The following is a 15,817-nucleotide window of genomic DNA, read 5'->3' as shown; positions in this document are numbered from 1 at the left end:
TCCGTGTACCCGTCCGTATCCCTCTAAACCTTTCCTATCCGTGTACCCGTCCGTATCCCTCTAAACCTTTCCTATCCGTGTACCCATCCGTATCCCTCTAAAGCTTTCCTATCCACATACCCGTCCGTATCCCTCTAAACCTTTCCTATCCGTGTACCTGTCCGTATCCCTCTAAACCTTTCCTATCCGTGTACCTGTCCGTATCCCTCTAAACCTTTCCTATCCGTGTACCCGTCCGTATCCCTCTAAACCTTTCCTATCCGTGTACCCGTCCGTATCCCTCTAAACCTTTCCTATCCGTGTACCCGTCCGTATCCCTCTAAACCTTTCCTATCCGTGTACCCGTCCGTATCCCTCTAAACCTTTCCTATCCGTGTACCTGTCCGTATCCCTCTAAACCTTTCCTATCCGTGTACCTGTCCGTATCCCTCTAAACCTTTCCTATCCGTGTACCCGTCCGTATCCCTCTAAACCTTTCCTATCCGTGTACCTGTCCGTATCCCTCTAAACCTTTCCTATCCGTGTACCCGTCCGTATCCCTCTAAACCTTTCCTATCCGTGTACCCGTCCGTATCCCTCTAAACCTTTCCTATCCGTGTACCCGTCCGTATCCCTCTAAACCTTTCCTATCCGTGTACCTGTCCGTATCCCTCTAAACCTTTCCTATCCGTGTACCCGTCCGTATCCCTCTAAACCTTTCCTATCCGTGTACCCGTCCGTATCCCTCTTAACCTTTCCTATCCGTGTACCCATCCGTATCCCTCTAAAGCTTTCCTATCCACATACCCGTCCGTATCCCTCTAAACCTTTCCTATCCGTGTACCTGTCCGTATCCCTCTAAACCTTTCCTATCCGTGTACCTGTCTGTTTTTTTAAATGTTGTTAATGTATCTGTCTCAACCACACCATCCCATCACACACTCCCGGGGTCAGACACAGAGTGAAACTCCCTCCACACTGTTGCATCACACACTCCCGGGGTCAGGCACAGAGTGAAACTCCCTCCACACTGTCCCATCGCACACTCACGGGGTCAGACACAGAGTGAAACTCCCTCCACACAGTCCCATCACACACTCCCGGGATCAGACACAGAGTGAAACTCCCTCTACACTGTCCCATCACACACTCCCGGGGTCAGACACAGAGTGAAACTCCCTCCACACCGTCCCATCACACACTCCCGGGGTCAGACACAGAGTGAAACTCCCTCCACACCGTCCCATCACACACTCCTGGGGTCAGACACAGAGTGAAACTCCCTCCACACCGTCCCATCACACACTCCCGGGGTCAGACACAGAGTGAAACACCCTCCACACCGTCCCATCACACATTCCTGGGGTCAGACACAGAGTGAAACTCCCTGCACACCGTCCCATCACACACTCCCGGGGTCAGACACAGAGTGAAGTTCCCTTTACACTGTCCCATCACACACTCCCGGGGTCAGACACAGAGTGAAGTTCCCTTTACACTGTCCCATCACACACTCCCGGGGTCAGACACAGAGTGAAACTCCCTGCACACCGTCCCATCACACACTCCCGGGGTCAGACACAAGTGAAGTTCCCTTTACACTGTTCCATCACACACTCCCGGGGTCAGACACAAGTGAAGTTCCCTTTACACTGTTCCATCACACACTCCCGGGGCATGGGTTCAGTAAAAAGTTGCGAGAAAGAAAGAGGGGGAAATAGAAAGTGAGTCCTGAAGGAAGAGAGGAAGGGATGGTAGAAATTGATTGAGGAAGAAAAAGGGAGGGAGGGAGGAAGGAGGCGTGAGGGCAAGGGTGAGAAATTGTGGAAGAAAGCCAAAGGAAGGAATAAAAAGGTGATGAGCAGAGAGGAGAGAGAACGTGGCAGAGAGATATAAAGAGAAAAACAGAAACAGTGAGAGAGAAACAGAGAGAAAAACATGGAAAGAGACAGACGGATAACCGGAAAGACAGAGGTACACAGGAAGAGAGTAAAAGATAGAGAGAAAGCAAGTGAGAGTTGGAAAGCAGGTCTGAAACACAAAGACAGACAGAAAGGGGAAGAGCAAGAGACAGCGTGAATTCCCGGAATCTATCCAAGCTGATGTGACCGACAGCAGCTCAAGTTTATGCAAGTAAATCCCATTGCGAGACTCTCTTTAATTTCCTTTATTGAAATCCTTTAAAAAGAAATAGAACTGTGTACAAAAGTCACTGTGGTGAAGACCATCTCCGCGGCAGGGGTGCAATATCTTCTCGGAAGACAGAAGGCCAAGTTTTCACAGAAAGTAGAAATCCAAGAGGTACCTATGTTGACCTCCCATGCTCCCCCTCTATTTCTGCTGCCCCCTCACTCGAGGGAGCCAGTGGGAAGGTGGGGGGAACTGGGCCTGGACTGGGCTGCATTCCCACTTTGGAGCAAGAAAGTGTAAGACACACTTAAGCACATTGTCCCTGAGTAAGACCAACCATTGCTGCTAGTCCAACTAGCAAATTTTGAGACTCGTCTCTTTTCTGATTGGTCCTGTTCGTGGCATTGTCTAACGCCAGAAATGTTCGTGGTTTGGTTGCTGGGGTGATCGATTACTGCACCGCCTCAGATTGGTCCATCTAGCGATGTCATGGAAATGGGGCCTACTTGACAAGGCCTCCTTCCTCCCCCCGGCATTTTGCCATCATTGTCTTTAGGAGCTGAGGGCTTGGGGGAATCTCGCTGCCTCGGTGAAAGTGCCTGACTCGTGGCTGAGGTTTCAAGTTTTCGAAGTCAGGCAAGCCTAAGGTCCATTGACGTGAATGACCTCCAGCCATGCTGCCTTCTCATGGCCTGGCTCACAATGCTTCAAATCAACGATGGTTGGCATTGAGCGGAATCCAGAGTCAGCAAGGATGAGGGGAACATGTCCTGAAACAAAACAATCAACAGGAAAAAAATCAGAATGCTCAAAGGATTAATTGTACATCCATTACAGCTAAGGTTGTAGACATTGTATGGAGGGGAGGGACTAGTTTAAGCATTGAATTAGCACATTAATCAGTTCAGCACAACACCCTGGGTCGAAGGGCCTGTCCTGTGTTGTGATGACGAATGCTCTCTGTACCCTTCGACACAATTCACAATGCCACCAATCTCTGTATCATCTGCGATGTTCCATACCAGCCCCCTCTCTCATGCCCCTGTTCTTGTCCCTCTGCTTCCCATCTGAGTAACAAGCATGGGAGACCAAGCTGGTCACCAGGGAGACAATGGGCAAGGTTTAGTGGCTGGAATCCCACCCTGCCAGGTCCTGCCCCTGGACCACCCCTGACTGAAGGCAGAGACTGGGAGAGTGAAACAAGGGTCCTTCAATAGCTTTTACCAAGCTCAATAGCAATTTAAGAATGAAAAAAATAAAAATCAATGTGAATAAAAAATAGTTTGCTCTAGGTTCAATAGCTCATCAAAACGCTAAACTACGCAAAAACAAATCATTTGTCATCATCCACAGGCAGGGAATTTCAATGGTGAACAACATTTCCCATGAAACGCGTTACAATTCCCAGAAGATGACAGGTCTACGAGCAAAAGGGGCCAAGCCTGAACGGTTCCCAAAATTCCCACATTAACATGGCTGCCCCCGCAATATTCCCACTGCTCCTTGAAAGCCAAGGTTCTCAGAGGGGAATTGAGGGAGAGATGCACTGTCTCGCTGCCTCTCCCTCAGCATGGCACTCCCTCCTCTAAAACTCTTCTACCACTCTCCTTCCTCATCGCCCCTCCAACAGCATGGCTTTCCCTCATCTCAGCCTCTCCCTCCTCGAGCGCTGCGCTTACTCCGCACAGCCTCTCCCATGGGAGGGAGGTGGGGAGCAAGATGGGAAGAAATAGAGGAAGAAAGGTATGAGAGGGGGAGAAAGTGGGAGAGTGAAGGAGAGAGGGATACAGAGGGAGGAGATCGAGGGGGCAGAGGGAGATGGAGAGGGCGAGAAAGGAAAGAGGGTATTGAAGAGGGCAGACAGAGAGGGAGAGAGACACCCACTACCCAGCGAGGGTGGAAGTTGACGTTCCGGGAATGCAATGATCCTATGGTGTGGTTCCTGAACGGGTTGTGCATTTCCACCTCCTTGATTTACTCCCCCCCCCCCCCCCCACAATGATCCACTTCTCTCCTGTGCAAGGGGCAACAAACAATGTCATACTGAAGCACCCTCTATTCCCGGAGCTTTTCAGGAAGGGAAGCATTTCCCCAAAGAAGGAGCCCAACACGACAGACCTCTCAGCTAGCCTGGAAACCACACTAACTTCTATGTGTTGGGAGGGGAGGAGATCACCTACCTACTTTCAGGTGGTCCCGGGCGAGTCTATCCTTTCCTTGAAACGAAACCTTCAGCAGCAGCCAGACTTTCTGAGAACTGTCGGGGTCACAGGGAAGTGCGGCTAAGAACCTGTGCCATCCTCAAGGTGAAAAGCCTCTCCTGAAGAACACCATTCCTTGCTTGTGAATTCAGGAAACATGGCACATCGAACTTACACAAGTTAAAATTAGTTGCGAGAATTAATGATAAGTGTCATGAGCTCCTCAGCTTCAAGGTGTCCACCGTTGAAAGTCTACTAAGCGGGTGACAGAAAAACTTGCGACTTGGGAGAAACTTCTTCCCTCTTTGGCTCAGTCATTTTGCTGTCACCTGGAGCGACAGGAGCCCAAGCTGAGAAGATTTGTGATCAAAACTAAAAACTTTGGGTCGATGGGGAAAGTCGAATACTTGTGGCCAGGGAGGGCAAAATTTCCTGGCCAGTTCAGTCGATGATTGAACTATTGGTCAGCCGTCTCTAAAGCCAAGAGAGGCAGGAAGTGCTAAGCAAACTCAGCAGGCAGAGGAACATTCCTGGGTACAGCTGCGATGTACCCCCTGTGTCCTTAGATTTGGAAGCATCTGTAAGGGGGAATAAAGGAAAGGTCATCTCATTTGAATCCACATTGCCACCCCATCTCACTTCCCTCCCACAAACAGATTCAGCTCCAACTCCATCTACGGTCTGCAGATGAAACCAACCAAGTAGGCCAAATCTCAAATAATAATAGGTCAGAGTTCTGGAAGGAGACAGAGAGCCTAGGGGCATGGTGTCATGACAACAAACTCACCAAGCTCACAAGAGTTGGTCACTGACTTCAAGAAGGGGCGTGGGGCAGCGTACACACTCCTGTCTACGTCAAGAGGGCTGAGGCTCAGGGGGCTGAGAGCTTCAAGTCCCTCGGAATGAACATCACCCATAGTCTGTGCTGGCCGCGGCCAAGAGAGCTCACCAATGCCTCTACCTCCTCAGGAGGCTAAAGAAATCTGACATGTTTGACTCAGGAAAACATAATCAACAACCCCACCCACCCACCCCAGACATTCTCTGGTCTCCCCCTCCCATCAAAGCCTGAAAGCTCAGCCCACCAGGCTCGAGGACAGCTTCTACCCCGCTGCTGCTAGAAGACTACTGAACGAACCTCCTGTACAACACGTCACAATCTAGCCTGAGTCCACAGGAGATTTACAAGAATGATCCGGGTACGAAAGGCTTACTGCCATGTTGTGTCTGAGCCTGAACTCGAGGGCGTCCATAAGGTTTTCAGACCGAGGGGGCAGAGCTGAAGCCCCCGTGCAGGCACTGCCTTTATATCCACACCTCAGCCGCAGCGCCAGCGTCGCAGTTAGCGTTACTGCACCAGGGTCCCAGGCTCAATTCCTCCACTCTCTGTCAGGAGCTTGCACACTCTCCCCACGACTGTGTGCATCTCCTCTTGGTGCTCCGATCCCCTCCCACATTCTGAAGACATATGGGCCAGCAGGTTGATTGGTCGCGAGTGTAATGGCAGTGCGCGATGGGAAGGGCCTGTTGTACCACGTTGTATCTCTAAAGGGTGTAATTGGACGGCATGGGTTTGTCAGGCTGGAGGGATCTGTTACTGTGCTGTATCTCTGAACTAATAAATGAAAAATACAAGCGAGTTGGGGCTGGGGCGGAGGGGGGCGGGGGTCAATGAAACCCAGCAGATAGTGAAAGGCCTGGATGGAGTGGACATGGAGAGGATATTTCCGTCGGGGAGAGCCTACGACCGGAGGGTACAGCCTCAGAACAGAGGTAAGTCCCTTCAGAACAGAGAATTGAGGAAGAATTTCTTCAGCTAGAGGGTGGAAAACATGTGGAATTCATTGCCACAGAGGGCTGTAGATACGGAATCATTGGCTGTATTTAAAGCAGAGATTGACTGCTTCTTCTTTGGTGAGGGGTTAGGGGTTGTGGCGAGAAGGCAGGAGAATGGCGTTGAGAAGGGAAAGTTTGTGATGGAACGGCAGAGATGATTCAATGGTCCAGCAGCATAATTCTGCTCTTACATGTTACAGCCTCTCTCTGAAGTGGGCAACCCCGAGCCAGTCTCTCCCACAAGATACACGTGACATTAATAAACTAATATACCAGGGGAACGCCTCGCCCTGTAGCTCCCCCCACTGCGCCCCCAGCTCAGAAAGATGATGGCCCTTCTTCCACCATCGCCAGGTCTAAATCCCGGGAACTCCCTCCCGGACAGAGCCTTCCCCACACGGACCATAGTGGTTTGAGATGGGGGTGGTCCAGCCCCTTCAGCCCCTCGAGGGGCGGTCTGGCCTTGTCGAGGATGATAGTTTCAGACATGCAACACAGGTCAGAAACCAACACTGCGAGAGTTTTGGCAAGCAATTGTCTCAGTGACTCACTGACGAGATGTCATTTTCTTGTCTGTCGACGAGTCTCCTCAGGCTATGCTGGAAGTTTCGGGGCGAGGTGGCAGCTGAGAATTTCTCAATGCCAAGCTTGTCACAGGGAAGCTGCTCTTTCTGACTCGGTTCCTAAACCTATTGGAATAAGTTCCAATGGCAGGAGAAAACCGGTTTCCATGATACACTGGAGTAACACACACATAGTGCTGGAGGAACTCAGCAGGCCGGGCAGCATTCGTGGACCGAAATAAACAATCGACATTTTGGGCAGAGACCCTTCAGCTGTAACATCAACTGTTCAGTTCCCTCCACAGACGCTCCCTGAGTCTCTCCGACAGAATCTCCTACATCTCTCACCAGGGTGCCGTTTAGATCAAAGGCTCTTATGAGATTGGACAGACTTGGGCTGTGCTCTCTGCAACGACAGAGCTGAAGGGAGACCTGACAGGGGCTTGTAAGGTTATGAGAGGCAAAGGTAGATTAGACAGCCGGTCTAATGCCAGAGGGACATCATCAAGGGAGATGTTCCTGGAGTGTTTTGTGAATGTTGCTCAAGATTTCTAGCATCTGCAGAACCTCGGGTGTCTCCCAAAATGCTCCCTGGCACTCCCTCGAGTATAAATTATGGATACTTTGCCTCCATCGGGATGTACAGTGGGATTCCTGGAGGTTTCAGCTGACGGTGACCCTTTCCCCTCTCTCCACGCCCACTACCCCCCGTTACTCTGAACAATAGGGTAGAGTGGGTATAGAGGGCAGAGCTGCCTTCTCATGACATCAGAGATCCAGGCTCGATCCCAGCCTCGTGAGTGCAAGTGCAAGAGCCTGTGTGAGAGTGAGTGAGTGTGTGTGTCTGTGAGAGAGAGAGAGAGTGTGTGTGTGAGTGTGAGTGTGAGTGTGTGTGTGAGTGTGAGTGTGAGTGTGTGTGTGTGTGTGTGCACGTGTTACTCTGTGTGGTGTTTTCACATTCTGCCTGTGACCACAAGGGATAAGTGAGCTAGCATGGATGCAACGGGCAGAACAACCCCCAGGTGAAATAATGCAAGTTACAACAAACAGAAGCAGGGGAGGCTTTTCAGCCCTTCTTGCTTGCCTGCTATCCCTGGTAGTAGAATCATGGCCTATCACCTTCCTGCACTGATCCACTTTTGATTATGAGGTAAAAGGAGGCCTTTCAGCGAATTAGGTCTACCTGCCATCCACACTCATTTTTCCTGTAAGCCATTCTCCGGCAGATACCACCCCTCACCTGACAGCAGAAGAGAAGTTTACAGCAGCTAGTTCACCCACCAAACCCACGCTTCCTGTGGAACACGGGATGGAACCAGATCACCCGGGGGAGGCCTGGAGGTCAGGGCTGAACCAGGATCACTCCGAGCTCTACCCCCTGTGCAGCATACAATCCTCACGAAAAGCTGCTGTCATACAATAGGGGACGCCCTGGGTTTTGATTCTTGGCTCCACTGGCAGGGCAGGGTGACAAACAACACTCAGCCCTTCCTGCTGCTGCCCCTACCTTGTTGTACCCTGTCCTTGGCAGGCTCCTGCGACGTCTGAGTGACCGGCTTCAAGGCTACAAAGGGAGAAAGATGAGGAACAGTAAATAACCAAATCCACATTTCACATGGTCAACCTACAGACATCACGAGAGGCAAGTCATGACAAGAAGATCTTGCTCTGTCTTGTTGTAACAGGGGTTAGTACACAAGGATGGAGGAGGAGAGGTCAAATCCCCGAGTGTGTGTAAAAATCGCCAACAACTCGCCCTGGTCCAACCACAGACAAGATAGCTCGCCAACACTTCTACTTCCTCAGGAAATCTGGCATGACTCCCACCGACCTTTAACAGATGCACCACAGAGGGCAGCCTACCCGGGTGCGTCACAGGGCAACTGCCCCGCGCAAGAGCGCAAGGGGGTTTTGCTGAGCTGTGTCCATGTCACAGAAACCCGTGGATTCTGCCTGCACTTCCCACCCACTCGGCTAAGCAGCCGACATCGGCAGAGACCCTCCCACCCCAGGCTTCCTCTGTTCTCCTCTCTCGTGTCGAGCGAAGGAGAAAACTGTATTCAAGTTTATGTTCATGTGCCTGTAAACCTATACAACCAAATGAAACAACACTCCTCTGGACCACGGTGCACCCGCAAGACACAGCACAAAAATATCATCATAAATGCATTAATAAATTATAATGCAAAATGCAGGTAGTGCGTAGCACGGGTACACAGCAAGCAGCTCCCTGTCCCAGTGACAAGACCTCGGTGGTGACAGAGTGTTCATTAGTCTCACAGTCTGAGGGAGAAGCTCTTACCCCGTCTGACAGTCAAGTCCTGATGCTCCTGTACCCCCTTCCTGTTGGTGGTGGGTCAGAGGGATTGTGGGATGGGATTGTAGGTAGGGATTCTTAATAGTGTTTTGGCCCTTGGTCTAAAACACTCTTGGTAAACGTCACAACTGGGGAGGGGGGCAGGGAGACCCCAGTGATCCTCTCAGAGGCTTTTATTTGAGAACACGTACCATCAGGGTCAAGGTCAGCTTCTAACCCACTGAATGGACCTCTAATATGATAAAAGATGAACTCGATTTTCCCCAATTTCACTCATTGTGGCCCCCTCTCTCTCTTACTCTCTCCTCTCTCCTTCCACTTTCCTCTCTCTTTTTCTATTCTCACTCTCTTTCACTAATCCCTCCTCTCTTCTTTCTCCGTCCTTCTCTCTGCCTCTCACTCCCTCTCTTTCTCTCACCCTATCTCTCTCTTTCTCTCTGACTGTCTCTCACTCCCTCTCTCTCCCCATCTCTCTTTCTCTGTCTCTCACTCCCCGTCTCGCTTTCTCTGTCCCTCACTCCCTCTCTCTCCCTGTCTCTCTTTCTCTGTCTCTCACTCCCTCACTCCCTCTCTCTCCCCATCTCTCTTTCTCTGTCCCTCACTCCCTCTTCTCTCCTCATCTCTCTCTTTCTCTGTCCCTCACTCCCTCTCTCAACAGCAAAGATTTTCTGCAGACTTTGTTCCTGATATGACCACCCCCGGTAGACACTCCCCTCCCTCCAGCACCCGGCAAAGGTGAAGGAACAGCAGATGCATTCCCTGTGCAGGTGCTGCGTGTGATGGTTTTCGCCTTGGCAGGAAGGGGCAGGCTCTGGAGGGGCTGTTGGCATTTCCCAGGCAAGTAAACGTGACGTGCTTTGTCGACTGTGCTGGAGGGAGGGGAATGTCTACCGGGGGTGGTGTTTTTGTATCAGGAACAAAGTCTGCAGAAAATCGTTGTTGTTGAGTGAGAGACAGAGGGAGTGAGGGAGTGAGAGAAAGAAAGAGAGGGAGAGACAGAGAGGACGAAGAAAGAGAGAGAGGAGGAGGGATTAGTGAGAGTGAGAGACAGAAAAAGAGAGGAGAGAGGAAGGAGCGGGAGGAGAGAAAAGAGAGTAAGAGAGAGAGGGATGGGGTTTACAGTAAAAGAGGCAGAAAAAGAGTGGCACAGAGAAAAAGTTAGGTAGCTAGAGAGGAGAGAGAGGGAAAGAGGGAGAAAATGAGAGAAGAGAGAGCAGAAAGAGCAGAGACAGGGTGAGGGGGTGTGAGTTGGAGGGGAAATGAGACAGAGACACGGAGGCAGACAGTCACAGCAAGAGCAAAGAGACAATAGTGGAGGTGAAACACGGTGACAAAGAGATTGCGACAGGCAGGCCGGCCTGTGGAATGGTTCTGCCAAGACACAGACCGTTTGTGAGGAGAATTGCTGTGATGGAGCCTCTGGAACCAGAGGAAAGGACTCACTGAGGGGACAAAGATCTCTTGCTTCTTCTGGCTGCCTCAGGGTGGTTGCTGACAACGGGAGACACTGAACCACGCACCACCCGGGCACAGCTCACAGGCAGACCGACGACATGATGGATGCTGTCTAGATAACGACTCCCGTCAGCTGCGGGAACTGGCCCCGGAATCACAGAGACATGGGAGGCTCCTTCTAAATGCCTCCCATTCCACTGTCTGCAGCAGTGACGGACTTCCTACACCATCCCATCGCAACCCCCGGGGTCAGACACAGAGTGAAACTCCCTCCACACCGTCCCATCACACACTCCCAGGGTCAGACACAGAGTGGAACTCCCTCCACACCGTCCCATCACATACTCCCGGGGTCAGACACAGAGTGAAACTCCCTCTACACTGTCCCATCACACACTCCCGGGGTCAGACACAGAGTGAAACTCCCTCTACACTGTCCCATCACACACTCCCGGGGTCAGACACAGAGTGAAGCTCCCTCCACACCGTCCCATCACACACTCCCGGGGTCAGACACAGAGTGAAACTCCCTCCACACCGTCCCATCACACACTCCCGGGGTCAGACACAGAGTGAAACTCCCTCCACACCGTCCCATCACACACTCCCGGGGTCAGACACAGAGTGAAACTCCTTCCACACCGTCCCATCACACACTCCTGGGGTCAGACACAGAGTGAAACTCCCTCCACACCGTCCCATCACACACTCACGGGGTCAGACACAGAGTGAAGCTCCCTCCACACCGTCCCATCACACACTCCCGGGGTCAGACACAGAGTGAAACTCCCTCCACACCCTCCCATCACACACTCCCGGGGTCTGACACAGAGTGAAACTCCCTCTACACCGTCCCATCACACACTCCCGGGGTCAGACACAGAGTGAAACTCCCTCCACACTGTCCCATCACACACTCCCGGGGTCAGACACAGAGTGAATCTCCCTCTACACCGTCCCATCACACACTCCCGGGTCAGACACAGAGTGAAGCTACCTCTACACCGTCCCATCACACACTCCCGGGGTCAGACACAGATGAAACTCCCTCTACACCGTCCCATCACACACTCCCGGGGTCAGACACAGAGTGAAACTCCCTCCACACCGTCCCATCACACACTCCCGGGGTCAGACACAGAGTGAATCTCCCTCTACACCGTCCCATCACACACTCCCGGGTCAGACACAGAGTAAAACTCCCTCCACACCGTCCCATCACACACTCCCGGGGTCAGACATAGAGTGAATCTCCCTCTACACCGTCCCATCACACACTCCCAGGGTCAGACACAGAGTGAATCTCCCTCTACACCGTCCCATCACACACTCCCGGGGTCAGATGCAGAGTGAAACTCCTTCCACACCGTCCCATCACACATTGCCAGAACTAATAATCTACTCTGGCTAGAAGATCTCATTCTCCTGTCCCTTTAACCCACTCCATCCTCTACACTTTTCCCCCTCTTTCTGACCCCCTCCATATTCGTCCCTATCCCTGTAAACCCCTCTGTGGTCCCTATACCCCTCCCTGTCTCTGTAACCCCTGTCAGTTGCTACACCCTGCCCATCTCTGAAACCTCCTCCAGCTCGTACAGTCCTCCCATTCCTGTAATCCCCTCATGTCACTACACCCCTCCCCATCTATGTAACCTCCACTAGTCTCTGCATCCCTCCCTGTCTCTGTAACCTTTGCCTGTCCCTACATCAACCCTTCCCCCCCAACAAAGAGGGTTTTAAAGATACAACACCCTTCAGGAGGCAATATTTAATCCTCAATAGGACCACCACCCCCTATACACACTCCATAGTAACAGACACAAAATGCTGGGGGAACTCAGCAGGTCAGGCAGCGTCGATGGAGAGGGATAAACAGTTGATGCATTGGGCCGAGACCCTTCATCAGGACTGGAGAGGAAGGGGGAAGATGCCAGAATGAGGAGGTGGAGGGAGGGGAAGGAGGACAAGCTGGAGGTGATAGGTGAAGTCAGGTGGGTGGGAAAGGTAAAGGGCTGGAGAGGAAGGAGTCTGATAGGAGAGGAGAGTGGACCATAGGGGAAAAGGAAGGAGGGATACCGGGGGAGGTGATAGGCAGGTGAGGAGAGGTAAGTGGCCGTGGGGAATGATAGAATAGGGCAAAAATTACTGGAAGGAAAGATCATGCCATCATATTGAGGCTATCTAGATAGAATATGAGGTGTTGCTCCTCCACTCTCAGAGTGGCGAAGAGGAGGGCATGGATTGGTATGTTGGAACGGGATTGGGAATAGGAATTAAACTGGGAAATTCCTCGTTCTGTGGATGGAGCACAGGGGACCCCTAACTTACATCGGCCTCGTCACTGTAAAGGAGCTCACATCGGGAGCACCGGATACAGTAGACGACTCCAACACGTGGAAGGAGTGTTTGGGGCCCGAATGGAGGTGGGGGAGGAGGCGAATGGGCAGGTGTAGCATTTCTGTCGCCTGCAGGGATAAGGGTTAGTAGGGAGATTAGTGGACAAGGGGATCACAGACGGAAAGATCGCTGCAGAAAGTCGATATTGGAGGCAAAGATGTGTTTGGTGGTAAGATCTTGTTGATGGTCGTGGAGATCGCAGACAATGATGTGGAGGCTCATGGGGTGGTAGGTGAGGAGAAGAGGGACTCTGTCCCTGTGAAGGTGGCAGGAAGATGAGTTGGAAAGGGAAGCCTCATCCTGGGAACAGTTTCAGTGGGAATGAAGGATCTGAGAAAATGGAATGGCAATTTTACGGGACCTAGTGTGGGACCGGGTACAGTCAGGATAGTACTAGGAATTGGTAGGCTTACAAAAGATATCAGTAGACAGGTTATCTCCAGAGATGGCGAAAGAGAGATCAAGAAAGGAGAAACAGCTTTCTGAAATGGACCAAGCGAATTTGAGGGCAGGGTGGAAGTTAGAGGCAAAGTTGATGAAGCTGACAAGCTCAGTACGGGTGCATGAGGCAGCACCAATGCAGCTGGCGATGTGGCACAGAAAGAGTTGGGGAGCGGTACCAGGTGAAGGCCTGGAACACGGACTGCTTTCTGTTTTACATAGCCAACTAAAAGGCTGGCATAGCTGGGGCCCAAACGGGTGCCCATGGCTACCCCTTGAGTTTGGAGAAAGTGGGAGGAGCCCAAGGAGAAATTCTTGAGGGCGAAGACCAATTCTGCCCGATGGAGGAGGGTGCTGGTTGGGTCTTTAGTCAAGAAAGAAGCGGAGAGCTTTAAGGCCTTCTTGAGGGAGGATGGAAGTGTAAAGCAACTGAACCACCATGGTGAAACCCAATGAAGAACCGCCCTTTCCCACCCTCATCTCCTACGTTTCAGTCCCATCCCCTCACAAGCCCAGCCTGTCCACCCTTCCTTGCTGGGACGAGCCCGCCCATGTCACTGAATTCAGCCGGTGCCAGGTCGCTGGGTGGCTCGGGGACACGAGGTCGCTGGGTGGCTCGGGAACACGAGCTGATGGGACGACCCCGCCAGGTCGAACGTTCCCTCGGTCGCTGGGTGGCTCGGGGACACGAGGTCGAACGTTCCCTCGGGAACACGAGGTCGCTGGGTGGCTCGGGGACACGAGGTCGAACGTTCCCTCGGTCGCTGGGTGGCTCGGGGACACGAGGTCGAACGTTCCCTCGGGGACACGAGGTCGCTGGGTGGCTCGGGGACACGAGGTCGCTGGGTGGCTCGGGGACACGAGGTCGCTGGGTGGCTCGGGAACACGAGCTGATGGGACGACCCCGCCAGGTCGAACGTTCCCTCGGTCGCTGGGTGGCTCGGGGACACGAGGTCGAACGTTCCCTCGGGAACACGAGGTCGCTGGGTGGCTCGGGGACACGAGCTGATGACTTACTTGTGGCACAGCAGACCGATACCCTGAGCCGAAGGCATTTCTTGTCCTTTGGAGGTGGCAAGGCTGCGGAAAACAAACGTAGTTCATTGTTCGGACATGAACGAGACACCCAGTGCAGAGATCCGGCATAGATATAAGCTCTTCGGCCCACCTCCTCCGTGCTGACCCTCAACCTCCTGATGTCTTTGTAGTCACCCCACACCCAGATCCTACCACCGGAGGGTCAAATAACTCGCTGACCCTGCATAATCCAATTGTGACTGTTCAACGTCTTCCCCAACCTCTCCCCGCCCCAGCTGAGTGGGGGTGCTTTTCTTTCTTCCTTACAAGAGTGACCCATTTAGGGATGCCTCCTCCCCCCCGTCCCCCACTCCCAAGGGGCAGACTGCCCTGATTCCCCAACCCAGAGGCTGTTTTGTCCCTGAAACCAACAATGGGATTGCAAGACAATCACTGCCTTTTGACTTCAACGAATGATTCTTCACAGACCCTCGTTCATGGGGGCAAAGTCCCATATTCTCCCCCCTCCCCACTAATGCACAACATCTTGCAAACCCCTTATATTTGGCTCCAATTTTACAGTAGGCCACTTGGGCCATTGGCTCAGTGCTGGCCCCCAGAAGAATGAACAGCTTCCCTCTCCCCCACTCTCCCCCGTCCAGCATTTTTTGTGATCTAACCTGAAATGGGGAAGATTTAAAAGGGACCAAAGGGGAAACTCTTCCCACCCAGAGAGGGGTCGATGAATGGAACAAACGGCCAGAAGAAGTGCTCGAGGCAGGGTCATTTACAATGTTTAAGAGGTACAAGAGCCACAGACACAAAACGCTGGAGGAACTCAGCAGGTCAGGCACGAAAGTCAAGGATTCAGGCTGAGGCTCTTCGTCAGGACTGGAAAGGAAGGGGGAGGAAGCCCGAACGGAGGGGGGGAGGAGGTGTACAAGCTGGCAGGTGATAGGTGAAGCCAGAAGAGTGGGCAATGAAGTGAGAATCTGGGAGGTGATAAGTGGAAGAGGTAAAGGGCTGAAGAGAAAGGAATCCGATGGGAGAGGAGAGTGGGAAGGAGGAGGGGAACCAGAGGGAAGTGATAGGCAGATGAAAGAGGAGAAGAGAAGGGGTGAGGGGGAACCAGGTGTGGCAAGAGGAGAAGGGGGAGAGGGAAGTAATTACTAGAAGTTTGAAAAATAAATCTATGTTCATACTCAAGCACAAGGAAATCTGCAGATGCTGGAAATTCAAACAACAACACACACAAAATGCTGGTGGAACACAGCAGGTCAGGCAGCATCGATAGGGAGAAGCGCTGTCGACATTTCGGGCCGAGACCAGAAGTCCTGACGAATGGTCTCGGCCCGAAACGTCGACTGTACTTCGCCCTATAGATGCTGCCTGGCCTGCTGCGTTCCACCAGCGTTTCGTGTGTGTTGCTATGTTCATACTGTCAGGTACAGGTTTGGGAAGGTGTTGAGGAATCTGGGCGA

The 15,817-nt window shown here is 52.3% G+C and overlaps 1 protein-coding gene across 1 annotated transcript in view; it reads right to left on the bottom strand.

Annotated features, from left to right (window-relative positions):
• Positions 1–2,131: 2,131 nt before the first annotated feature.
• The window catches only part of LOC132399534 (ephrin-A4-like), a 54,277-nt gene continuing 40,591 nt past the window's right edge, over positions 2,132–15,817 (bottom strand). The window contains exons 3-6 of the mRNA XM_059980000.1: positions 14,337–14,399; positions 8,217–8,273; positions 4,290–4,888; positions 2,132–2,879 (exon numbers count right to left, since the gene is read on the bottom strand). Of these exons, the coding sequence (XP_059835983.1) occupies positions 4,785–4,888; positions 8,217–8,273; positions 14,337–14,399 (224 nt within the window). The 3' untranslated portion in view covers positions 2,132–2,879; positions 4,290–4,784. The remainder of the gene's footprint in view (positions 2,880–4,289; positions 4,889–8,216; positions 8,274–14,336; positions 14,400–15,817) is intronic.

The sequence above is a fragment of the Hypanus sabinus genome, chromosome 9 (assembly GCF_030144855.1).
Source record: "Hypanus sabinus isolate sHypSab1 chromosome 9, sHypSab1.hap1, whole genome shotgun sequence".
NCBI classification, from domain to species: Eukaryota; Metazoa; Chordata; class Chondrichthyes; order Myliobatiformes; family Dasyatidae; genus Hypanus; species Hypanus sabinus.
This window is presented reverse-complemented; position numbering and strand designations above follow the sequence as displayed.